Source organism: Scyliorhinus torazame, chromosome 8 (genome assembly GCF_047496885.1).
Source record: "Scyliorhinus torazame isolate Kashiwa2021f chromosome 8, sScyTor2.1, whole genome shotgun sequence".
NCBI classification, from domain to species: Eukaryota; Metazoa; Chordata; class Chondrichthyes; order Carcharhiniformes; family Scyliorhinidae; genus Scyliorhinus; species Scyliorhinus torazame.
Genome location: NC_092714.1, coordinates 234850062 through 234876733, shown reverse-complemented (window position 1 = coordinate 234876733; position 26672 = coordinate 234850062). Strand labels below are relative to the sequence as shown.

At 47.9% G+C, this 26672-nt stretch overlaps 1 protein-coding gene across 3 annotated transcripts in view; it reads right to left on the bottom strand.

Annotated features, from left to right (window-relative positions):
* Window positions 1-26672, bottom strand: part of LOC140428461 (protein LKAAEAR1-like) — a 48290-nt gene that overhangs the window by 8267 nt on the left and 13351 nt on the right. For 2 of the 3 annotated variants that reach the window (XM_072514951.1, XM_072514953.1), the window contains exon 2: window positions 8552-8865. In XM_072514951.1, coding sequence (XP_072371052.1) covers window positions 8552-8839 — 288 coding nt within the window. In that variant the 5' untranslated portion in view covers window positions 8840-8865. Of the gene's footprint in view, window positions 1-8551; window positions 8866-23804; window positions 23928-26672 lie in introns of those variants that run through there. The other variant, XM_072514952.1, reaches the window with a different exon arrangement.

Here is a 26672-nt window from a genome sequence, read left to right as displayed (position 1 = left end):
CTTGGTGTGAGTTGGGGTTGCTCTCGTCGTTGCGGACGAGTCTGTAGGAATTGTCGCGGTGCCAATGAGTTGTGTCGAGTTGTGTGGGGACAAAGTCGGGGTCGTCTGTGTGGTTCGGTGGTCGGTGGTGGGATTTATTTAGCAAAAAGTGATCAGGAAGGGATCACTGGGATCGTAGTCGGAGTCGCTGGGTGTGGGTCCGGTTGTATGGGGATAGTAGGGAGGCATGCTGTGGTCATTGTCTGAGTCACAGTCGCTGTCTCTGCTGCTACAGTCTCTGGGCGTTCCGGGGCGGAGTGAATATTTTGGGGGTGGAGTCGAGGTCGAGTCCGTGGCTGGGCTGGACGTGGTGGGGATTGGTCGGGCTACGTTGGTTGTGGGCGGGGTGTGTTCTGCTGTGTCACGCATGATGTGGTGGGCGTGGTTTGACTGTGTTCCATAAGCCTTTAACTGGTTTATATGAAACTACGCAGTCTTACCATTTGGGTATTTTATTTTGAATACTGATGGGCTTACTTTATCCGAAATGGAGTACGGACCCGAGTATTTTGGAGACAGGAATGTGCTGGGGTTATATACAGACAACATCACTTGCTGTCCTCTATCATACGCCGTTGCATGCACTGCCTTATAGAAACAGGCCTTGCTCTGTTTCTTTTTGGTGCCCAATTTAACTGCGGCTGCTAACTGAGCCGTTTTGACATTAGCAACTAATTGCTCCACGGCTTTCTCGTGGGTGAGGGCCGTTACTTCGGGGTTGGTCAGGTCTAAACCTAACAAGTATTCTGTCCCTTTCATGGGGCGTCCGGTCATGAGAGTGTGTGGGGTGTAACCTGTGGAGGTGGAAAGTGTTATGCAAAAACATCAGCGCAAAAGGGAGGACTGAGTCCCAAGTGGTGTTGTTCTGCTGGACCATTTTTCAGAGGGTGGTTTTTAGGGTCCGATTCATGCGCTCCACTATACCACTCGACTGTGGGTGGTACGCAATGTGGAATTTTTGGGTGATGCCAAATATCGTGAGGACGTTCTGCATGACCCGTCCCATAAAGTGAGAACCTTGGTCCGATTCAATACTGCGGGGGAGTCCCCATCTTGTAAAGATGTGGTGGGTTAGGATCTTGGCTGTGGTTTTCGCGGTGTTGGTGCGGGCTGGAAATGCTTCCACCCACTTTGTAAAAGTGTCTATGACCACCAGAACATATATTTATAGCCATTCCTGCAAGGGGGCAATGGACCTATAAAATCAATCTGGAGGTTAGTCCAGGGGCCGTTAACGGGTCGGGTGTGGCTGAGTTGGGCCTTTTTGGCATATCTATCGTGGTTGTTCTGCGCACAGATAAGGCAATTCTCAATGTAATGGCTTACATCTTCCTTGAGATTTGGCCACCAACAAAGCTGTTTGAGGTGGGCTGTAGTGGGATCGATTCCTTGGTGTCCATGACCATCATGGAATAAACAAATTAATTGGTTCCGATCCTGCTCAGGAGCTACATAAAGGGTGTCCTTTAACACCACACCGTCATGTGTGGTTAGTGTATTTCTGAACCTCTCGTAGGAGGCTGGAAACTTTCCTTTCACAATCTCAGTGAGAGCGCTATCCTGCTTCTGGGCCTCTACTAGATCCTCGATCCTAGTCTGCGTGACCTGAACTGCACTCACTGGCGCACTTTCGGGGGGTTTCCAAAAGTACGCATGCCTGGATCCTGCCTTAGCCAGTGCGTCGGCTTTTACATGTCCAGGGGAGGAGGAACGATGGTGGCTGCGGCCTTTTATGATTCCAAAAGTCCTGTTCTGGACTTTTTGTAAAATATGGCGGAGTAATGGGGCTGAGGGGAGGGGTTTCCCATCCGCGGAAACAAATCCTCTTGTTTCCCACAGGGGCAGAAATTCTGTAAGGCTGTTACAGACATAGAGGCTGTCTGAGTATATGTCTGCTGGGCTGGGGAAGGAATCTGGGTGGTCTACTATGTACGCGATGGCCGCAAGCTCTGCTGCCTGCGTGCCTAAGTGCCTGGGGAGTTTTAATGCTATCTTGAGGGCGCGTCCTCAACATAAATCCCACAACCTGTTATGCGTTTCCCATCTAAGACTGTGGAAGATCCATCCACATAAATCCTAATGGGTTCACACGTGTCCGGGTGAGGGAGGCTCTGAGATGGATTTCCTAATTTTCTGGGGGGTGTTTTTGCTATAAAGGGGCCTGTGTTGTGGTGTGGAGAGATGATTTCACATTCATGGGGGGTTCCGGGGTACTGCAAATTGTCCGCTAAGTAAGTGTGAGTCTTTGTCTGTTTTACTGTGATGTCCCGTCCTTGCAAGTGAAGGGTCCATCTAGCTGCGGATATTTGGCTGACGGTACCGTCCTTGAGTCGTCCATCCAGTAAAAGTTGGGTGGGGGTGTGATTGGTCAAAATGGTGATGGGGTTCAGTCCGGTAATGTAGGAAACGTACTGGACTGCCCAGAAAACTGCGAGCAGGTGCCTCTCACAGGCTGAAAATCCCTGCTCCACAGCATCCAAAAGTCGGGAAGCATAAGCTACGGGTCTTAACTGGTCGTGCCGTTCCTGCAGGAACACGGCTGAAAGGGTGCGGTCTGTGGTCGCTACCTCTATTGCGTAAGGGGAAAGCGGGTCTGGAACTTGTAGTGCGGGGGCGGCTATGAGCGCCTGTTTTAATGATTCCACAGCATCCGTATGCTGCGGAAGCCACTCCCAGGGGGCTCCTTTCTTTAGGAGGTCTGAGAGGGGCGCTGTCTTGCTGGCGAAACCGTCAATGTGGTTTCGGCAGTAGCCAACCAGTCTTAAAAATGACCGGAGGGCTGAAACCTTCTGGGGAAGGGGCAATTTAGCGATCGAGTCAATTCTTTTATGCTCGATCTCGCGTTTGCCGTGTGTGATAATTGTACCCAAATATACCACTTTTTCTTCCAATATCTGGGCCTTTTTGGGGTTGACTTGACAGCCAATGGAATGTAATAATTCCAGGAGTTCGGACAGAAGCTCAATGTGCTCTTCCTTAGTGTCTGTCTGCAGTAGTAGATCATCTACATACTGTACCAGACATTCGGGGCAAGAACATTTTGCAAGTCCATTTGCCAGCTGTCGGTGGAAAATGGAGGGGGAGTTGTGGAAGCCTTGTGGCAGGCATGTCCACGTGTACTGCTGTGCTTTAAAAGTGAAGGCAAATTTATACTGGCACGCCTTTGCCAATGGAATGGACCAGAATCCATTACTGACGTCCAAAACCGTGAAATAGCGGGAGTTGAGTCCCTGCTTGAGCATGGTCTCGGGACTTGTTGCTACGGTGGGGGCTGCTGCGGGGGTGACTTCATTGAGTTCCCGATAATCAATGGTCAGTCGCCATGATCCGTCGGGCTTTCTTACTGGCCAAATCGCGGCATTATTAGTAGAGGCTACTGATCTTAGTACGCCCTGCTCTAATAAGCTCTCTATAACTTTTAGGATTTTCCCTCTGCTTCTTGGGGGAATCCGTACTGTTTTGGGGGTCTAGGGTCCTGTCCTGTTACTTGTACGGAGCCAGTCATCCGTCCACAGTCGTGCTTGTGGGTCACGAATGCTGCCCTGTTCTTTTGCAGGACTGCCCTAACCTGCCTGTCCGTGCTAAGCATGGTGGGGTTGAACCAAAACTCACCTACTGCGCTACTTTTGTTCATATAGTCCCCTATGTTGAGCGTTGCGGGGGCTCTAGCGGATTTCGCCATCTTCCAGACACACTGGTTGACTGGATCGAAGGATAGGTGGTGGGAATTCATAAAATCAAACCCCAGAATGTGTTCTGCTGTGTAGGGCAGGTCTACTAAAACTACGGGGTGTTTTGTGGTTATGTTTCCTATTTGAATGGGTACAGGGGCCGTGATGTGTCCCTGCTGCGAGTGGCCTGTAAAGCCGCTGAGGGTGATAGTGGCTGTAGTGGGCCACGTGTCCTGAAAAAGGGTGGAGGAATTTATGGTGGTGCGGGACCCTCCTGTGTCCCAAATAAACTCTATAGGCTGTCCCCGAATCTTCGCTGCGACTACTGGTCGTCCTGACCTATCCCAAAGGGTATCGCAGACCCAACTGGGGGAGCCCGTACACAGTCAGTCTGTTTCGGACAAGTCCGTCTGATCCGAACGGGCACTAACCCTATGGATGGGCTCTGCCTTTTTCTTACTCAGAATGCCTGTTTATTGGGCGTTCTGTGGCCTTTTGGGGCCATTGCACTCTTTTGCAAAATGTCCCAACTGTCCGCAGTTGTAACATTCTTGTGATTTGGGTGGGGGGGGCTGTTCTTTCCCTCATTTACCCAGGCGGGGTTGTGAGGTGTGGCTTTTACTGCCTGCATGTCTGTGGCGGCTTGCTTTTCCTCGGTGGTTTTAGCGGCGAGTTTATTGTGAACAGACTGCTCCCAAACGCGGGACAATCTTTTAACCAGCCACTTCTCGTTATGAGCCTCCTCCAAGGGATCATAACTATTACAGGCATTCTGTCCTGGTTTAGGGGCTGGTTTAGCACACTGGGCTAAATCGCTGGCTTTTAAAGCAGACCAAGGCAGGCCAGCAGCACGGTTCAATTTCCGTACCAGCCTCCCCAAACAGGCGCCGGAATGTGGCGACGCGGGGCTTTTCACAGTAACTTCATTTGAAGCCTACTTGTGACAATAAGCGATTTTCATTTCATTTTCATTTCCTGCCTCCGTGGCATGGGAGATAAGGGTGCGGGTCCATTTGGCCATATTGTCTGTGGACAAATGGGCACGGTCTACGTCTCCAAAAACGGCTTCGAAGTGAATCCACAGGCGTCCTGCAAACGCTGTGGGGTGCTCAGACTTCTTCTGCCTACACTTATTTAGGCCACCTATGGGGTCACCCCGGTTATACCCGATCGCATCCAGGATCGCGGTATGCATTTCTGCAAGGGTGCCTCCTCCTACGTTCTGTGGGTCGGGAAGGGCTGCTGCTACCGATGGATCCAAACTTAGAACCATGAGCTTTACATGCTCTCTCTCATCCAGGCCGTACATGGTCGCCTGATGTTTGACGGGGCAAAGAAATGGTGTGGGTCTGAAGCGGGGAGGAAAGGTGTGATTTTTGCACACGCGTCCCATAATTGGGTCACTGTGAGGGGGGTGGAATATAGGAATTCCGCCTCGTCTGATGTGACTGTGCGGTGGGTTGTTACAGGGTTCATGGGAGCCTGAACTACCTGTGTGGGGGGTGGGAGTGCTTTTCTCCTTTGGGGCTTTCCCTGCGCACATGTTCCCTGAACATATCTCTGCGCTGTTTCCTGTAATTCTTCCCAATCAGGGTCGTCTTCCTGGTCTAACTTTTCCCCAAAGGTTTCTTGAAATCCCTTCTGGACAGAAAGCAGTGACTGCAGGTCTGCAATTTGCTTCCGGCACTTTGCATGGTCTATGGTGCTCTGTCTTTGTTCCGTGGTTGTAGCGCGGAGCGCTCTCAAGGCTGCCTTGAGATCACTACATTGTTTCTGTAGCGTCTCCACCTGCTTCTCTGTTTCTTTCCTTATCAGGACTGCACGCTGCGTGTCCTGATAAGCCTTTTCATACTGGGACTGGAAACTATTCAAATGCGCCAGACAAGACTGGTGACCCCGTTTGGCGTCAGCCACCTCTTCGTCCTTTGCTGCTAATTTCCTCCTTAATTCCAGATTTTCTTTCTCAACCTCGCATACATCGACTTTACTCATACGATGTATGCCCTCTACTTCTTTGCGGAGCATCTTGATGACCTCCTCTGTGCCTCGCAATTGTGCCAGACAGGACACAATTGCCATCGGCTTGCGAGCTTTTGCTAAGTTCTTTTTATGGATCTCACTCATGTTCTCAAACCAAGTATGCCCTGTACTTCCGGGACCTGAGTCTTCATTGTCGCAGAAATCATTCCACATGGGCCATCCTTTGCCCTTGAGGTATTTCCGGATTTCCTCTTCCCAAATGGGACACTGTCCCACTCTACTGCTGCTGGTCGCTGCGACCGCAAATTCCTCGGGGTTCATGAGGCGTTGCATTGCCTGCATGGCCATCTTTCCAATGCGCTTGCTTCATTTAAATTTGGAACAGAGGGCTAAGGTGGTGTCGTAGATGCGGGTACGGCTTGCGCTAATTTCCGAAAATACAGACTTCTGACAGTTTTGACGCAACAAAAATCTATCAGTTTTACCTTATAGCCCTGTTAGTTACGCATGCATACACACACTTCCGAATTATGAATTATTAATCAGAACTGCTTGAACACTTGTGGTTTTTGTTTCCAATTGGATTCTAACTCAAAATTTCTTGGGTTCTCCCGGGGTGGTTTTCCATTTCTAGATCGGGTCCCGTCAGGGTGTTGCCAAAATGTTGCTCTTATTAGCCTTAGTTTTATTAGCTCTAATTCTGTCACCTTTGCTCACGAGTCGCCAGGTATCTTTCTGATACCGCCACGTGGTTCAAGTCCAAGTAATGATTAATAATGCAGCATACCGCTTAGTAAAAGTTAAATCAACGATCATTTATTATATACAGCAATAAATACTTATACAATAATCCTACTTCTAGACTACTACCTACCACTAAAGGCCAATACTTAACTTTGGTGATGGCCCACCAGGTCAGGGAAACGAATGGTCTATCGAATTGGGTCTGACCTGCGGGATTCAAAAAGGCTGGTACGAGTCGATAGTCTGGAGCACCTATCTGGTAGCAATCGCTGGAGTAAGACTTACTTGTTTTCTTTGTCGAAGGGTCTCGAAGGTTGCGAGCAGGAAGAGAAGGGTCGATCTGAACTTGGCCCCTATTTTTATAGTCACTAGGGGCTTCCCGCCTCTCGGGGTGGACCTTGACCCTGGTTCCAAGTGATGGGACTTGGTCCCAATCACTTGGTTCGATATGCTCCAATAATGGGGCGATTCCTTGATCGGGGGGTGGTCGTCTACCTTCCTTTGTCACAGCCCCTGCTGGCGCCGAAAGGTCTGGATCGGCTTTATGTTGCTAATGTGTAGCAATTGTTCCCGGGCATGGCTGCTTACTATGCAGATGGCTGGGCTGTTGCGATGTTAATGGCTGCAGGTATCGGTCTGGGCTGACTTCCCCAGAGCCGAATCCACTGTTTTGCCTGCAGCTGTCCGTTTGAGTCCTGTTGGCTGATTTTCCCATCAGCCTCTTTCGTTCGCCATTTTAGGTCGGGGTTTGACCATTCTAATCGGGAATCAGCCATTTTAGGTGGCTACAGCACATTCTCCCCGGTGTCTGCGTGGGTTTCCTCTGCGTGTTCCGGTTTCCATCCACAATCCAAAGGTGTGCAGGTTAGGTGGATTAGCTATGCTAAATTGCCCCTTAGTTGCAAGGATAGGGCCGGGTTATGGGGATAGGCCCAGGTGACTGGGCCTAGGTAGGGTGTTCATTTGGAGGGTCAGTGTAGACCTGATGGGCTGAATGGCCTTCTGCACTGTAGGGAGTCTATGGAAAAGAATGCTGACATATTCAATGGTTTAAGCCCCACAACCTCAGCGGTAACCACTCCAATGATGATGACCAATATCGCCTCTATTAGGGTGACAAAATGCTGCTGTGTTTGTTCTGTGCTGATTAGCTCTGGTTGTTGTTTCAGCTTGTACTGTGGGAGAGAGGAAAGTGTATCATTGAGTGTAATGCAATTTGTTTGGATCATGTGCCTGTCATGACTGAATAACTGGCAGCACACACAAGCTGCGAGATGTGGCTGAGGTTTGCAGAAGCGTGAAGCATGCGAGGGTGAATTAACTAAAGCATCATAATCGATAGAGATTGTTGGTAGGTGAGTGATAAGAATGTTTTGCATTCAGAGGTGTGCCAAGGTAATTTAGTTGGTAGGATATGCATTTGAAAATAAATTCACCGACCGCGACCATTTGTGCAAAATCATTAAACCACTTGCAGCACTACATCCAGGTGCTCGGGACTGGACTGCTGGCATTGACCACCGTGGCTAACTGATCCCACTGCCTGTAAACAATTTGTCTTGAGGCCTCCTGACCCCATGTGAACAGAGAATTTCTCTCCTCCAATCCATTTCACCCACAAAGGCATCCAGTTCAGCATCAAGAGAACTTTAGAGCACACACTTTCTCTTGCTGCATCATAATGTACATTTCTTCCTGCTCAGAATCTCTTCCACTCTGCTCCAGATGAGTGCACCATGCCTGCAAGAGCCCTGCATGCAGAAATCCTGCAAATTAGCAGGTTACACGAAGTTTGTGTGCTGCTTGCATCGGAAGCAATGGGCACAGGTTAATCGCATATCCCCATGCTTGTTTTCAGGGACTATCGAGTTTTTTCACTTCATATGTTTAATTTGGAACTTTAACAATAAATATAGCTTTTCATCAATTAAATTGTTTTGATTTTCATCTTAATATCTGTTGCAATTTTCTGTGCTGCCCAATTCATTAATTGAAAGATAATATGAGATAAATCCTGTTATTTCTCAGCAGTTGTAACCATCATATTACGAACACAAGATCAAAAATTATTATTCAATTGCTTGATTACTATAAGGAATGTTGAAAATCTAACGTACTCTCATCTTTCGGTAACGTAATTTCATGCTGTGTATCTTGTTGTGCGATTCAGCAGCCTTTAATTGGCCAATAAGATTTTGTTGCTTTTTCCTTTCTAATTGTTGATTACAATCAAGAGGTGCATCTGGTCTAGATGTAATAAAATCTCCAATCTTTGGGTATTGCTGTGAATTTGGTGCATCTTTCTGGGAGCCCTTAGGAACTGGCTGCGGAGAAATGGTTGTGGTTTGGTCTTCTTCAACTTTAATCTCAATCTGTGACATTGTTTTGATTTTCTTCTCAGACATTTTATTTGGTACTTTTTTTCTAGATTCTGTAATAAAACAGAGACAAAAACGTTAAGCATGAGAGAGTTTGTAGGAGAAAAATAATCTAAAATTAGCCCGGGGGTACTTTGGTAATTCTGTTTCCTCCATAAAATTTGCAATTTGATGGATTCTTTGTAAGAAATGTGCTCTGAAGAAAATATCTTTAGATTTTATGAGCTAGTTTGCTACATGGTACGTGGTGTTGTAAATATGGGTACCATCGGGATCTTTTTGTACTTCCTTTTGTTCTGTGCAATTATACACCTTAGGATTGATGTTCCTCTTTTTAGCCCTTAGTACATTGTCATTATCATGGCTCAATGAAAAGGACAAAAGAAAGGTCACTCCTATTTGTATTCAACCAAGATTTTTCTGGGGCTTCCCTATGATGAGTATCACAGAGTCTGCTCGATCATAGTTTCAGGCCAAGTACTAACAATGTAATTAAGTTGAAAAAGTGTTTCTGTTCCCAAGTCAGAGCACTTGATGAAACCTCCATTACGACCCACATCGCTGCCCACTTTCAATCACTGGAGTGCAGCATAAGAATTGCTTAAAAGTACAACCAGTGTCTCTGAAATTTCTTGATACTCTATCCTATGCTGATATTGTGCCTACTTTGCTCACCAGCATGGACCCAATTGAACATTGCAGGTTCAGGGGAAGGACCACGTAGCACAGTGGTTAGCATTGTTTCTTCACAGCGCCAGGGTACCAGGTTCGATTCCTTGCTTGGGTCACTGTCTGTGTGGAGTCTGCACCTTCTCCCAGTGTCTGCGTGGGTTTCCTCCGGGTGCTCCGGTTTCCTCCCACAAGTTGTTAGGTAATTGGACATTCTGAATTCTTCGTCTGTGTACCCGAACAGGCGCCAGAATGTGGCGACTAGGGGCTTTTAACAGTAACTTCATTGCAGTGTTAATGTAAGCCTACTTGTGACAATAAAGATTATTATTAATGCTACTTTAGGCACATGTCTTGTGCCCATGTGTCCCAGACAGCTTTCCTGTCCATCTGCCATTGGATTGGTGTAATTGCACAAACCACAAGCCCCCTCACTTCAATCATATCCCCCTTGACTCCCTGTGTTAAGAGTGCTAATCAAAATATTACTTTTAAAAATATTGCATTTCTTCAAGGATCCAGGCTACATACTAGTCCAGGCCCCCTGATGAGGCTAACTCACCTAATGGGTGCGAGTATCTCACAGCTCAATTGGCAGGCCAGCCATCAGTGTTATGCTGGGTCTCAAATGAAAAAGGGCAGTGGGAACTCCTGATATAGGGGCGGAAACTTAACTCCCAAAAATGGATGGGTTGGCATTGGGTCAGATGTCAAATACAAGAAATTTGAAACAAGACTCAAAGCTGGCTTAAATCTGCGCATTTTATAAGTGATGCGAATAAGGGAATAAGCACCTTTACAATACTCCTCATGCACCAGAAGGAGCAGGAATACTTCCTTCCTCCGGCCATCCCACAGCCCTCTCTGCAAGTGGTCTGCTTTCCTTTGACCATTCCCTTCCCTGCAACCAGGGCCGCCTGGACCATCATAGGCTCCCAGACAGCCATAGGCTCTCTCCACACTGACCTCAGGTTCCCAGATGGAGATCTCTCTCATTTCCAAAAAGCTCAATGGACCTACATGCTGCTCAGGCTTTGGTCCCAAGATGCAGCTTTCTCACCCAATCAGGCTAGCTTTTGTTTAGATGGGGTGGGGGAGGGAGAGGGGGATCAAATTTAGAGGATCCATGTAATTAAATTCCACAGGGTATTTGGAAAACCCAGAAGAACAAGTTTCCCATCATCACAACAGTCCCCACACACAGAATCAGCATCCAGATTAAAATCCAGACCGGAGTGTCTCTGAGCACTGAATTTATCCTCAATGACATTTGCCTCATAAAAAGGTGTGTGGGTGAGAATCTGGTTACAAGGCAGATCAGAAAATCCCAGAAATAGTAATGACCTGGTGTAACCCACCCGTTGCTATTTGCACCTGGATTCTACCTGTGTCGCAGTGGAGTTATGACAGGAAACACGTGGAGACACTAAGGACTTTCAGGGTGATAAATTTATTATATAAACATTCAATATTAAATTATTATAGTCCATTACCAAATTAACAGCTCTTATTAGTGCTAAGTATTAAAGTGGCTTTAAGCCTTTTTAACTTACTTTTCATGTTAGTGTAGGTAATATTTTGCAAACAATACAGCACATTCTCTGACTTCTTGGCCCATGTGTTATGGTGTCAAGTTATCAGTGCTCGCCATTATTGAACAGCAAATTGGACAGCAACTTCCAGAGACAACACATCCGTGGTTAAACACGGAAATCCGAAATTTGCTGTCCGTCGCTCAGCTCTGCTCAAAGCATCACCATAATGGTATCTTACTGAGAGACTCAGCACTTAAACTTCATGCAACAGATGAAGTTGCTCCACTAATAGTACCCAAACAACCATTCTAGCACTGAAAACTAAATTTTACAAGTGTATAGTACCTTTCAGACTTTAATCATTGTTGGCGATGAAAAAATTAAAAGAACTTTTATTTTTGTATTTTTTCTTTTTCTTAGCCCCATCTTCCTCACCCACTTTTTGTTTGCTTTCCGCACATGATTTGGCATTCAATTCACAATTTAACTCCTATTTCCTGATTCAGACTCTGTGTGCCTCAGTAAAGATTATTCAATCTGATTTAATGAGTTGGTTGTCCTGCTTGCACAGGTGCCAGAACCTCAGATCCTAAACTGTACAAAATGGGCTAGATTCTCCGTCCCGCTGCATCAGGTTTCTGGTTCAGCACGCTGGCGGGGTGCTCAGTTTTGCCGGCTGTACAATGGGGTTTCCCATTGTGGGGCAACCCCATGCCGTCGGGAAACCCCTGGGCTGCCGGCAAAAAGGAGCATCAGACGGCGGAGAATCCAGCCCAATGACTTTCTAATCTTCGTGCTGTTTTATAAAGTCCATAGAAAATCTGTGGACAGGTGTAAGAGCTGTTGTCATTCATTTGCCACTGACTGCAAAATCCACATTATTGTGAACAATACCACACAAGATCTACTAATAATATTTTTAAAGCCCTGTGACTATTTTCAGTTCTTTAGTGCATCATGCTTGATGTCATCACCCAGGAGTTCCTTTGGTGCAGTGGTAGAGTCCTTATCTCGGGGTTAGAGCTCTAGGTTCGAGCCCCATTCTGCGACTTGATAGCCATAGAATGTGTGTTCATAACGTGACTAAACAAGGTGATTACCAATCCTTCCAATGCTCCTGTGGCAGATTGTGATGAACGGTTACTGCCTTATCATCATGTAAGGTGATGTCCCCTTTAAGACCAGGCTTGGAACCCTGGGGACTCCGCCTCTGGCTCCGCCCATCTGGGAGCCATGCATAAAGGGCTGCCTCATGGTCTGTGTAACAGTCAGCTCTCGTCTCTAGCTCTAGCATAGTTATTAGTCTAATAAAGCCTTCTTTACAGTTTAATCTCTAAGCGTCATTATTGAGGGTACCTCAATTTATTAGACTAAACTAGATTCAGGATGGACGCAGGCCTAAAACCATAGAATCTCAATCTGGAAGCAGGAACGCCGGAGGCGAAGGAAATTTTTAAATACTGGCTGCGGTGCTTCGAGGCGTACCTGGACTCCGCAGAGACTCCCATCCTGGGGCCACGCAAGCTGCATCTACTCCACGCCCGGGTGAGTCACAGAATCTCCGCCACGCTTGAAAAGGTGACGTCTTATGATGAGGCGATCGAGTTGCTCCGCAAGCGGTTTGTCAAACCCATCAATGAGGTGCAAGCCCGGGATCTGCTCTCTACCTGCCGGCAGCGCTCGGGGGAAATCGCTCGACGAGTTACAGGCCTGCGCCACGCGGCGACCCGCTCACCATGGGGGCACACCATGCTACTTCTGCGGGCAGGGCCAGCACCCACGCTGCCCAGCCCGCTCCGCGATCTGCAGGAAGAAAGGGCACTTTGCGAGGGTCTGCCTGGCCAGACCCAGGGGCCAGAAAATCAAAGAACAGCCGACCTGAAAATCAGGCTCTCGGGCCCGCAGGCCTCGCAATGCTGCTGCGCACCGACCCGACACGCCCTCTTCTGACGCGTCATCAGCCTTGTGCGAATCATGGGAGCGGCCATCTTGTCGGCGGCCATCTTCTCGACCCGACACGCGCAGCCGGCGGCGGCGGCCATTTTACAAGTCCGACTCGGCTGAGGACTCCGACTACCCGCGACTGGGTGCGATCACCCTCGATCAAACTCGGCCAAAACACCTGCAGAACTCCATGATGCAGGTCCAGGTCAACGGGCACGACACTGCATGCCTCTTTGACTCCGGGAGCACGGAGAGCTTTATCCACCCTGAAACGGTAAGGCGCTGCTCCCTACGCACCCATCCCGCATCCCAAACGATAGCCCTCGGCATCTGGGTCCCATTCAGTACAAATCACGGGGTACTGTATTGTGGATCTCTCGATCCAGGGCGCCAAATACACCCGTTTCAAATTTTATATCCTCCCTCACCTCTGTGCCCCACTGCTGCTCGGACTGGATTTCCAGTGCAGCCACCGAAGCCTGACACTGAAGTTCGGCGGACCCTTGCCCCCCGTCACGGTGTTCTGCCTTGCGACACTGAAAGTCGCACCACCCTCGCTATTCGCAAACCTCACTCCTGACTGTAAGCCCATCGCCACCAGGAGCCGGTGCTACAGTGTCCAAGATATGGCTTTTATCAAGTCAGAGGTCCAGCGTTTACTGGGAGAGGGGGTCATCGAGGCTAGCAACAGCCCTTGGAGAGCGCAAGTGGTGGAAGTCCGGTCTGGGGAGAAGAACCGGATGGTCGTGGATTATAGCCAGACCATAAACCGATTCACGCAGCTTGATGCATACCCCCTTCCTCGCATTGCGGAAATGGTATATCGGATCGCCCAATACAGAGTCTTTTCCACGGTCGACCTCAAATCCGCCTACCACCAGCTCCCCATCCGACGAAAAGACCGCCCCTATACTGCCTTCGAAGCAGCAGGCCGGCTCTTCCACTTCCTCAGGGTCCCCTTTGGTGTCACAAATGGGGTCCCCGCCTTTCAAAGGGCGATGGCCCAAATGGTGGACCAGTACGGATCGTGGGCTACATACCCGTACTTGGACAATGTCACCATCTGCGGCCATGATCAGCAGGACCATGACGCTAACCTCAAAAAGTTCCTCCAGACCGCCCGAGCCCTTAACCTGACCTATAACGAGGGCAAATGCGTTTTCCACACCACCCGGCTGGCCATCCTCGGCTATGTCATGGCAGACGGGATCCTAGGTCCCGACCCCGACCGCATGCGCCCCCTTAAGGAACTCCCTCTCCCCCGCAGCCTCAAGGCCCTCAAACGGTGGTTGGGGCTTTTCTCCTATTACGCCCAGTGGGTCCCCAAGTATGCGGACAAAGCCCGCCCACTCCTAAGACCACCACTTTCCCCTCTCGGCTGAGGCTCAATTGGCCTTCAACCGCATCAAGGCCGACATCATCAAGGCCGCCATGCACGCGGTGGACGAAACCATCTCTTTCCAGGTAGAGAGCGATGCATCAGACATCGCCCTGGCTGCTACCCTCAATCAAGGAGGCAGACCAGTAGCATTCTTCTCCCAAACCCTCACCTCCGAGGTTCGACACTCTGCAGTCGAAAAGGAGGCACAAGCCATTGTGGAGGCTGTACGGCGCTGGAGACACTACCTAGCCGGTAGGAGGTTTACCCTCGTCACCGACCAACGGTCGGTCGCCTATATGTTCGATAACACGCAACGGGGCAAAATAAAAAACAATAAAATTTTGAGGTGGAGGATCGAACTCTCCACCTACTCATACGATATCAAGTATCGTCCAGGGGAGCTCAACGAGCCCCCAGATGCCCTGTCCCGCGGCACATGCGCCAACGCGCAGGAGGACCGCCTGCAAGCCATCCACAATGACCTCTGCCACCCGGGGGTTACCCGGCTCGTCCATTTCATCAAGTCCCGCAACCTACCTTACTCAACCAAGGAGGTCAAGGCCATGGTCAGGGCCTGCCAAGTCTGTGCAGAGTGCAAACCGCACTTCTATCGGCCAGACAAGGATCGGCTCGTGAAGGCCTCAGGCCCCTTTGAGCGACTGAGCGTGGACTTCAAGGGGCCCCTCCCATCCAACCGTTATGCCTATTTCCTCACCGTGATCGATGAGTTCTCCCGTTTCTCATTCGCCGTTCCCTGCCCCGACATGACCTCAGCCACGGTAATTAAGGCACTGCACAGCATCTTCACCCTGTTCGGTTTCCCCGCTTATATCCACAGCGACCGGGGTACATCGTTCATGAGCGATGAACTGCGTCAGTATCTGCTCAGCAAAGGCATCGCCTCGAGCAGAACGACCAGTTATAACCCGCAGGGAAACGGGCAGGTGGAAGGCTGTCCTTCTGGCCCTATGGTCGAGAAATCTCCCAACCACCCACTGGCAGGAAGTCCTACCCGATGCCCTACACTCCATTAGGTCACTCCTCTGCACGGCCACGAATGAGACCCCTCACAACCGATTGTTTCTCTTCCCCAGGAAGTCTACCTCCGGGGTCTCGCTTCCACCTTGGCTGATGGCTCCGGGACCTGTTCTTCTCCGGAGGCACGCGAGGAGCCATAAAATGGACCCCCTAGTTGAAAAGGTCCGACTGCTCCATGCCAACCCCAGTTACGCCTACGTGGAGTACTCCGACGGCAGGCAAGATACGGTTTCCGTCCGGGATCTGGCACCCGCTGGATCCTCCACCACAGACGCCCCTTCCCGCGCCGCTCCCCTGCAGGACCCGTCGCCCCTACAACACACCCCCTTCTGGCCCTACCACCCGTTGGTGAGCCCCTACCGTGCGCCCCCCCTTGCGCCCCCCCCTTTACACACCCCGCTGGCGCCGGCACCGCTACCCCCGGCCCTGCCTACTTCCCCTGCCCCGACCCGGACCAAAGCTCCGACCGCTGTGCTCCCGGATGTGCCCTCAACCGGGACGTCCGTGCCCGCCACACCACTGCCCGAATTGAGGAGGTCGAGGAGGACGATCCGGCCACCGAGACGGATGGACCTATGATGGCACTTCACCCCCGCCGGACTCTTTTTTAAACAGAGGGTAAATCTGATGAACGGTTACTGCCTTATCGTCATGTAAGGTGATGTCCCCTTTAAGACTGGGCTTGGAACCCTGGGGACTCTGGCTCCGCCCATCTGGGAGCCATACATAAAGGGCTGCCTCATGGTCTGTGTAACAGCCAGCTCTCGTCTCTAGCTCTAGCACAGTTATTAGTCTAATAAAGCCTTCTTTACAGTTTAATCTCTAAGCGTCATTATTGAGGGTACCTCACAGATTGTAAAAAGGGAATCTACTGGTCAGCCAGAACCTGCAGAGGGCAATGGCAAACAACTGCTGTACCTTGCCAAGCATAACCATGATATGGCGGCACGGTAGCACAATGGTTCGCACTATGGATTCACAGCGCCAGGGAACCGGGTTCAATTCCCGGCTTGGGTCACTGACTGTGCGGAGTCTGCACGTTCTCCCCATGTCTACGTGGGTTTCCTATGGGTGCTCCGGTTTCCTCCCACAAGTCCCGAAAGACGTGATGTTAGGTGAATTGGACATTCTGAATTCTCCCTCGATGTACCCGAACAGGCGCCGGAGTGTGGTGACTCGGGGATTTTCACAGTAACTTCATTACAGTGTAATGAAAGTCTACTTGTGACACTAATAAAGATTATTATTTTGGATCAACAGAGGAAAGTCCATGATCACCAATGTCCTCTTAGGGCATTGTACTTGGGGAGAGCGAGAGAATGCGCGCGCGAGAGAGTTCAGAGTTAAGTGCTGGCTCAGTTGGTAAAAATGTTGTTCTCTAAAGACTTCAACACAGAATTAAAGGGGGCATTTCAAGCAATACTGAGGGATGTTGTCCTTCAGAGGAAACGTTAAACTAAAGCCTTTCTGCTATATCAGGTGAACATAAGTACTTTTCCCAATGAGCTGCCCAATGTTTCTTCTTTCAATCAACAAGACTAAAATCGATTATTTAGCCATTCATTTACATAACTGTGAACCATTGGTGTGCAAATAGGCTACTACATTTGCTGAGATAACAATAGTTACACTGCAAAATTAACCAATTATTTGTTAAGTACTGTGATACCTCCCGAGATCTGATAAGAAGTTATGTAAAGGCAAGTTATTTTCCTTATTAAATGCTTTACCACTACCTAACTGCAGTGCTGTGCTCCCAACAGTAGGTGGTGCTGTTGCATCTCTGCTCTACATTTCCTAGTTGACCTGGCATCGGATAATGGCCTTGACGTGCACTTTTCTTTGAGCCTTGCCGTTCAATCTTGACAACGACCCTTGCCTACTGCCCTTCCATACTCCACCTTTAAATTTTTAATTCTAGATCCATTGAGAGAGGTTGGTTTGACCACCAAGGTCTCCTGTTCTCCCTGGCACCACCTGCCTACCACCTCAAAACTCCCCTGCCTCCTGTCTTCTATCCTCAGCTCTATTAACAATTTAACACTTTCCTCCTGCCTGCCCTGGTTAGCCATGGTGTCTGCTCCCACCTTCCATTGAACCAATCCCACACTTGCCGATCTTCTTTGGGTGTATTGGCTTTCTTTCAGGGCATTTATTTTCCCTTTCAGACATTCCAGCCTGCTCATCCTGGCAATTTCAGATGAGACATAAAGCGAGGTGGAGAGAGAACAGTAGGGGAACGGTGACACAGAGCAAGGGAGAGGAAAGAGATAAAAGTGATGGGGAGAAAGATTTATAGCACGAGATAGAGGGAGGATCTTTAGAGAACAATGGTGTAGAGCTGGGAAGACATTTGTTACAGGGATGGCAAAAAAGCTTGTTGGAGAGAGTTGAGGGAAAGAAATTTCGAGAGAGAAATTACATTTCTAGATTTCTGAAGAGAGATGAGTAAAGAGAACTTGGGGAGAGATCTGCGAAAATACAGGCAGAAACACAGTGGCACGAACGAAAGCGAGATCACAATGAGAGTAATATTGGGCACCAGAGTAGACATCAAAGGAAAGAGAAAGGGGAAAAGAGAAAAGGGAAAGATTGGGAAAGGAGAAATACTGAGGTAGAGATATCAGGTCAGAGAGAGATACTGGAAGAGAGAAACCCCGTAACTTACTTTCCAATACTCCCACCTCCCCAAACTACTTCCACAGCTTTCAGATCCAATAAGCCCATAGTGCTTCTTTCAAGCCAGGCCCACTTAATAATAACATAATAATATTATAATAATCTTTCTTAGTGTCACAAGTAGGCTTACATTAACACTGCAATGAAGTTAGTGAAAATCCCCCAGTCGCCACACTCCGGCACCTGTTCGGGTACACGGAGGGAGAATTTAGAATGTCCAATTCACCTAACATCACGTCTTTCGGGACTTGTGGGAGGAAACCAAAGCACCCGGAGGAAACAAACCCAGACACGGGGAGAACATGCAGACTCCGCACAGACAAGAAATAGGAGCAGCAGTGGACCATACAGCCCCTGAGCCTACTCCACTGTTCAACACAGGTCATGCTCGTAACCCCACTCTCTCACTCACTCCACATATCCCTCGATTCTCTGAGAGGCCAAAAATCTAACTCAACCTTAAATATACTCAACGCTGGATCATCCACAACCCTCTAGGGTAGAGAATTCCAAAGATTCACCCTTTGAGTGAAGACATTTCTCCTCATCCTAGGCCTAAATAATTTGCTCCTTATCACGAGTCTGTGCTCCAATGATCTAGATTCCCCAACCAGGAGAAACAACCTTTGTGTCTACACTGTCAAGCCCTTTCAGAATCTTGTATGTTTCACTGTGATCATTCTTTTAAACTCCAGTACAGTTCCAATTTCCTCAGCCTCTCAGCAGAGAACAACTCTCTCATTTCAGGAACCAAGGTGAACATTTGCTGCATCACCTCCAATGCAAATATATCCTTCCTTAGACCAGAACTGTGTGGTCTCACCAAAGCCCTGTTAACTGTGGCAGGATTTCCTCATCGTTATATGCAGAGGCTCTTATAATAAAGACTCACATGGCTGTTAATACCTATTGTCCTACCTTATAAAGAAAATAATGTAGCTGAGAGTATACCTGGAGCAATGGCGTATACTCTCGGAACACAAATTGGAATTCTGGCTTTCTTGGATGGAAAATCAGCAGCTATTGTTTCACATCAATACAAATGCATACAAAGACAACAAACAATTCCCGGAAATATTCCAGTAGCAAGAAAATTTTGCCGATGCCACCCGAATCATATTCTTTCAGTATTTTCAATATGTTAACCATTTTACATTAAAACCAGAGTAGGCTTCTGAGTGTCAACGTTGCAATCTGGTACTTCCAGCATTCTGAAATACTGAAATCTATAAACTGGCTGATCATCAGAGAATGTGGTTATTCTGTCATGACAATACTTCCTCATTTTCACATTTCCCTCATTTTCACATTTCCTTGTCATACTTTCTCATATCTAGGAAGTCACTTCGATTTTTATTATAGTCCCAAGTTTAAAAGGAACTTAAAATTATGTCTCCTTTGTAACGTTGAATGTGTATATAGCATTACATAGGAGAGACAGGCCACTCAGCTCTACTAGCCCATGCTGGTGTTTATACCCCACTTGAGCCTCCTCACATCTTTTCTCATCTAAATCTCCCATCAAAACCATCTATTCCCCTTTTCCCACAAATCCATCTATATTATTTGCTTTAACCAGTCCCTGTGATAGTGAGTCCCACAGTCTTACAACTCTGGGTAAAGAAGATTCTTATGAATTCCCAACTGGATTTCTTGGCAGCTATCTTAGATTGAATGTCTCTCGCTATGCTCTTCCCTACAAGTGGAAACATTCTCTCTGCATTCACACTCTCAAAACCATTCATAATTTTAAAGACCTTTCAAGAGAAAATATACCAATCCTGTCAATCATTCATGATATGTATACCCACAACACATTTCTGGTAGCATTCTTGTAAATCTTCTTTGTAACCTCTCCTGTGTGTTGGTAGTTTCTTAATGAAAAGTTTTAGTGGATGCAATTCTCCCAAAATATTTGTGTGTGTGGTCTCCTGCGGGAAACGCGGTGCAATTTCCGTTGGGTGGGTCGGTACGATCAAGGTCGCCAACCACCAACACTTGGACATTTTTCTGGAGGTGGGGGTGATTTGCACCGTGAATGAGGTATGCGGGACCTAAAGACCTCAGAGATCAGAGCGTCTTTTATAAAGGGCGTCCCGATCTTAAGACAACCCCACAGAAGCCCCCCCCCCCCCCCCCCCCCCACAAATAAGCAACACCCCTCCATTGGGCCGACAAAGGTCCCACCCCTTTCAGCCTCCCTTCAGGCCCCACCCTTTGGAAGTGCGAACTTGGCAGTGCCAGGGCACTTTCCAGCCATATCTCTGACCACCCAGGAGCTTTAATGGCCTCTGAATCACCCGGCATCGTCATTATGGGTAGCACGGTAGCACAGTGGTTCGTGTTAGAACATAGAACATAATCGAGTCTGCACCAACCCACTTAAGTCCTCACTTCCACCCTATCCCCATGACCCAATAACCCCTCCTAACATTTTTGGACACTAAGGGCAATTTAGCATGGTCAATCCACCTAACCTGCACATCTTTGGACTGTGGGAGGAAACCGGAGCAACCGGAGGAATCCCAAGCAGACACAGGGAGAACGCGCAGACTCCGACAGTGACCCAGTGGGAATTGAACCTGGGACCCTGGTGCTGTGAAGCCGCAGTGTTATCCACTTGTACTACCGTGCTGCCCGTTCTCGCTCTTAATATATTTATAAAAACTTTCACTTTCTTTTAATGCTTTCTTGCACCTCATTACTTTTTGTATCCTTTTATTGCTTTTTATCGCTCTAAGTCAATTGTTTCGCTGTTTTTCTTTGTATCAATTCATAGTCTGGTTGCTTGATGATATGTTGCACCATAATGAGATAATCCATTGGATGGAGGTGGGAAATGGTCAGCTCATTATAAATGCACATACTGGTGGTTAATGATACAGTGACCCTGTCAGCAGTCATTCAACAGCGGTTGATGTGCAGAAGTAACAGGAAAAATAAAATGAAAATCATCTAGAAGATATAAATTCAGGAACTTTATACCACAACTTGGTGATCTGAAAACAAGTTCCTTTCTTGATTGAGGTTAATCTTCAACTTTGGCCGGTCAACTGTGTTGTCTGACCATCATTGGCACTGATGGGATCAGTGAAGGTGTTGTGACATGGATCAGACAATCCCAATTCTTGGGAGAATGAAGGATAGTGTGAATAAATGGAATTAACATTTGTCGGAAGGGAAGAAAGTAATAAGGGATAACCACAAAATAAGTGCTGTCAAATCTTTGATAGGTAGGACTTTCAGGTTTGATTCCCACCATGGGTCACTGTCTGTGCGCAGTCTGCATATTCTCCCCTTGTCTGTGGGAGTTTGTTCCGGGTGCTCCGGTTTCCTCCCACAAGTCCCGAAAGACGTGCTTGTTAGGTGAATTGGACATTCTGAATTCTCCCTCAGTGTACCGGAGTGTGGCGACAAGGAGATTTTCGCAGTAACTTCACTGCACTGTTAATGTAAGCCTACTTGTGACACTAATAAAGATTATCATGTCTGGTCTCTATTTTTGGAGACCAGTAGGGATTCCCGGCAGATTCACGTTGTGCTGGCGGGTGGTGAATATGGCTCAAAGCAGAATCTGAATATGTTAATGAAGATTTGAATATGCTAGTCAGGCCCACCAGATTACATCAGCAACCGGGGGCAGGGAGAATCTCACAATGCCTTCTCCCCAGCACAAATTGCATTATGGCTCTCTCACGAGATTCTCCGGCCATAAGGCGATTTGTGCCTGCATGAGCAGGACTGGGGAATCACCCAGTGTGACTAACATTTTGTAATCTGAATTAATACGTGGTTCAGCACTTTGTATAACAATAGACAGTATAAAAAAAAAATAAACCTGCTATCTTGGAAACCAGTCAGATTAGTTGAATAGACAGTCTTAATTGTGAGACAGTTAAAGAATAAGTAATTCATGAATCGACAGATGTATTTGTAAGGCTAATGTAATTAGTAACACAAAAAGTTCATAACTTTTATAATTATAAACGCTTAACACTTGGTTTTAATAAGTTCTTAGATGTCCTAAAAATGTGGTACGATGCTACCTTCCCAGGCATATTGAAAAGATAACATGAATCTTTCGTCAATCTTGGCTGAAGGAATGAATAGGCATTTATTCAAGATGTTTCAATTATAAATTGACTAAGATGGGCTTTCAACATCTTTAAGGTGTATAAATAAAAAAAAGAGGTGCTGACATGCTGTATTGGGTGCTGCTTTAACATGTTATCCATGTTCTTGGAGCCTTCACTTCACGTCCTGGTCTGAAAAAGGTGGTGAGAAGTCTGTTCAATTGTTACAGTTAAGAGGTGGGATGCTTCGTTGGCTGACACCGAATTCACCATTTAAAGTATACTTTCTCTTAATTTGGTAAAGTTTGTAGAACTTGATGTGATTTACAATTGGGGAGTTATTGCAATTAAGTGAACACCATCAATCTTAGTTCAAATAAATCATTTGTGTAGCACATGCCACTCTATCCTTTTTATAATATGGCGAGCAAATTTGTCCCCTATAAACAGATCAGCAAAGCGCTCAATCAGTGCCTGCTGCCAAACCGGAAGCCTTGCGTCCAGCCCCGCCGGTGCAAACCTATGGTTATTACAGATCAGCGCACATTCTGAGGCATGCTCTAGCCCCAGATGCTGCCGCCACTGCCCCCACACCCTTAGGGCTGACACCACCACTGGGCTCACGAAGTACCTGGCTGGCAAGAACGGCAAAGACACCCAAAACAAAGCCCTTAAATACATATCCTGACACAATGCCGCCTCAATCTGTCCCCACACCGCCTCATCCCTCACGGTCCATTTCCTAACCATAGCAATATTCGCCACCCAGTCGTAATTCATCATATTTGGCAGCGCCAGCCTCGCCCCCTCTCCAAGAAAGCCCTCTTAATCCATGAGGTCTTCCCCGCCCACACAAATCCAGAGATCAGCCCACTGACCTTCCTATAAAAACAACTTGGGGATGAAGTTTGGGAAGTTCTGAAACACAAACAGAAACCTTGGCAGCACCGTCATTTTTACTGCCTGCACCTGCCCTGCCAGAAACAGCACACCCCACCTCTTAAAGTCCGCATTCATCTACTCCACCAACCAAGTCAGGTTCAGCTTGTGCAACTGCGCCCAACTCGTGCCACCTGGATACCCAAATAGCTAAAACTCGCCCCACCACCTTAAATGGCAATTCTCCCTCGTCTCCTTTCCTGCCCTCTAGTCACAAATCGGGAACACCTCGCTTTTTCCCCATATTCAACTTGTATCCTGAGAACTGGCCAAACTCCCCCAGGATCCCCCGTTGCCATCCACCGGGTCCGAAATATACAGTAGCAGATTGTGCCCCCCCGCCCCCTGCCGCTCAATCCCTCTCCAATCCTGGCATATTGAAATAATACTCCCGCTTCAGGAAAGTCACTCCAGGTGGGCGGGTACAAAACCTCAAAATTCACTCCCTTTTTGAAGAGGGCAGCCTTAATCCAGTTAAACCAGGCCCTCCTCTTCGCCAGCTCCGCACCCCAATCCACTTACGCCCACAGCTCATTCCCTTCCCAGGTACATTTCCTGGTCTGCCTCCCCCATCGAAGAATGTTCTCTTTGTCCAGAAAGCGGTGCAACCGCACCACCATCCCCCTCAGTGGCCCGCCCGCCCGCGGCCTCCTACTCAATGCCATATGAGCTCGGTCCACATCCAGGGGCCGATCAAAAGCCTCCTTCCCCATAAATTTCTCCAGCATCCTTACCCCATGGACCGCGGCCTCTGCACCTTCAATGTCTTCAGGCATCCCAACAATCCTTAGATTTTGCCTTCTGGAGCGATTCACCAGATCCTGCACCTTCTCCTTCAGCTTTTTCAGGCTCTCCTGCATCACTCCCACCTCAGCCATCAATGAGGTCAACTGTTCCTTGTGTTCCCCCACCGCCTCTACTTTCTGGATTGCCAGGCTCTGGGACTCCAGCCTCTACTCCGCTCGCTCAATCCCAGATTTCAGCGGTTCCACCACCTTGGCTTGGTCTCCCAGATCCTCTTTCGTCTGCTGCTGAAATTTATCATTAAAGAACTCCACCAACCACTCCGTCGACCACTGGAAAGACTTGCTGCTCCTGCAGCTCTTTCTTCCTTGTATCACTCCTTGTCCGTGGATCCATCCACCAGCCATACCAGAGGAGTATTACCTTCCCCAAGCACTCCTGTACCTTTGGTCCTCAAATGCTTTGCCCTTCGGGCAGGGAACCAGCCAAAGAAAATCCGCCTTGAGCAGGAGCCACCAAATGTGCGACCACTCACTCCATAGCCACCACTGGAAGTCCAGAAAATCAAAGTTAAAGGTGATGGTAGGAGTGCAGGTTAGTGATGAGGTGGATTGTTACTAGAAAATACAAGAGGCATAACGTGTGAATGTCATATTGCACCAAGGATTCAGACAAGAGTAGGGAAATTTGATAATACAACAAACTTAGATTTGTGCCTGAATGTACGAAGCATTTGGAACAAAATTAATGAGTTAACAGTGAAAATCAAGACAAAGGGGTATGATTTGGTGGTGATTACTGAGACATGGTTACAAGGAGATAAGGTCTGGGAGTTTAATATCCAAGGGTACTCAATATTTCAGAAGGATAGACAGAAAGGAAAAGGAGGTGGTGTAGGTTTGCTGGTAAAGGAAGGGATCAGTGCTGCTGCGAGAAATTATGTAGGCACTGGCAATCAAGGTGTGGAATCAGAAATAGCAAAGGAAAGTCGTCCCTGGAGTAAACCATAGGTCCCCAAACAGTAGGGTCCAGTATAAACCAGGAAATACTGGAGGTTTAAGAAAGGTATGACAATAATCATGAGTGATTTTAACATGCATATAGAGTGAATTAATCAAATGGCAAGGGTAGCCTCAAGGAAGAGTTCATTGAATGTATTAGAGATTATTTATTGGAGCAATATGTTGTGGAACCAACCAGGGAGCAGGCTATTCTGGATTTTTTATTATGTAATGAGGAGGTATTAATGACCTCATAGTTACGGATCATCTGGGAAGAGTGATCTTGGCTTGAGAATTTCAGATTGTGTTCGGATACTGTTGTAAAACCTTTGTCTATTCTGTGTTTCCTTTTTAATTCCTGTCTTGCTGACTGTCTTTAATCTACAGCCTTCTTGTTGGCTGCTGCAACATTGTGATTTTTGCTTAAACCGCAGGTGGGTCAGGGGCAGCTTTCAGGAGGGTTGCGGCGCTCAGTGCGCATTCCTGATTGTGGAAGGAATGCCCAGCGGACGCGACCAGCTTTTAAAAATGCTGGCCTCAACGGACTTTTGAGATTGCTGGCCATCTCGCGCATGCATGCCAGATCAAACATTGCACAGGCCTGGAGCCCAACGGTGTGGACTGCCTCCTCCTGACATCAGCACTGTCCAGGGACAGCTTTTTTCAGCAAACGATGGAGTCTTCCCACCGGAAGCGACAGCTGAGAGCAGGTCACGCACCCTGTACGCTGACATCACATGTTCTGGGCCCGAGAGAGATTCCTACATTTTGCAGCTGTCAGCAGTGGTGTGAACCCCTGGGTCTCTGGGTTATTCGTGTGCCACTGCAAATCAGGATTCAAAATTCATGTGTGTTATATGCAGGGAAGCACTGGCAAATGAAAGTTTAAAACCCTCAAAAATTCAAAGACATTTGAAGATTAAATGTAGCGTGTTCGAGGACAAACCTTTTTATTGTTTTCAACAGATGCAGTGAGATTTTAAATCATCAGCTCAAGTCATTATCAGAAATGTAACATTGAATAACAAAGTGGTCATGAGGACCAAGGAAGCTCACCTGTCACATTGAAGGTAAGTGGAAATGGTGGTTCGCAAAGGTTGCCAAAAATGGGCCCCGGGCAAAAATGTTTGAAAAACACCGGCTTAAACTACAGACTTTAGGCAAACTAAAACACTCCTGGTCAGATGAACTAGCCCAGGACTTCCCCTTAAGTTCTGTGGCAAAGCCCATGCTGTCAGTTTGAGAGACTCGGCAAGTAGCCAATTGGTGAATCTGGAATTCTGAGCCATCTCGTGGTGTTGCGTGCAATGTTTAGAGCCAGTCAGAATCTTCCAGAAGAAAGGCGGGCCATGTGAAGAGCTCCATTTTGTCCTGTGTTCTGTGAAAATACAGAGTCAGGAAGAGTTGGAAGATGCGCTCTCTCTCTCTGCCAGGTGATTTAAAAGACATCCAGCCAGACCTATGAAGACATTCCCATTTAAAAAACATAGGCAGCAGTTAGATCTGTAAAGGGAACTTCTGGAGTGAAAGGCTTCAAACAGTTTCTCACCAGGTCTGTAACACTTTAATCCACTCCGTAGCACAGTGGTTAGCACTGTGCTTCACAGCTCCAGACTCCCAGGTTCCAGGGAAGAGAGATACGGACCCCGGAGGTGCAGAAGATTTTAGTTTAGACGGTCAGAATGGTTGGCACAAGCTTGGATGGCCGAAGGGCCTGTTCCTGTGCTGTACTTTTCTTTGTTCTTTGTTCGATTCCCAGCTTGGGTCACTGTCTGTGCGGAGTCGCCACATTCTCCCCATGTCTGCGTGGGTTTCCTCCAGGTGCTCCAGTTTCCTCCCACAGTCCAAAGGTGTGTA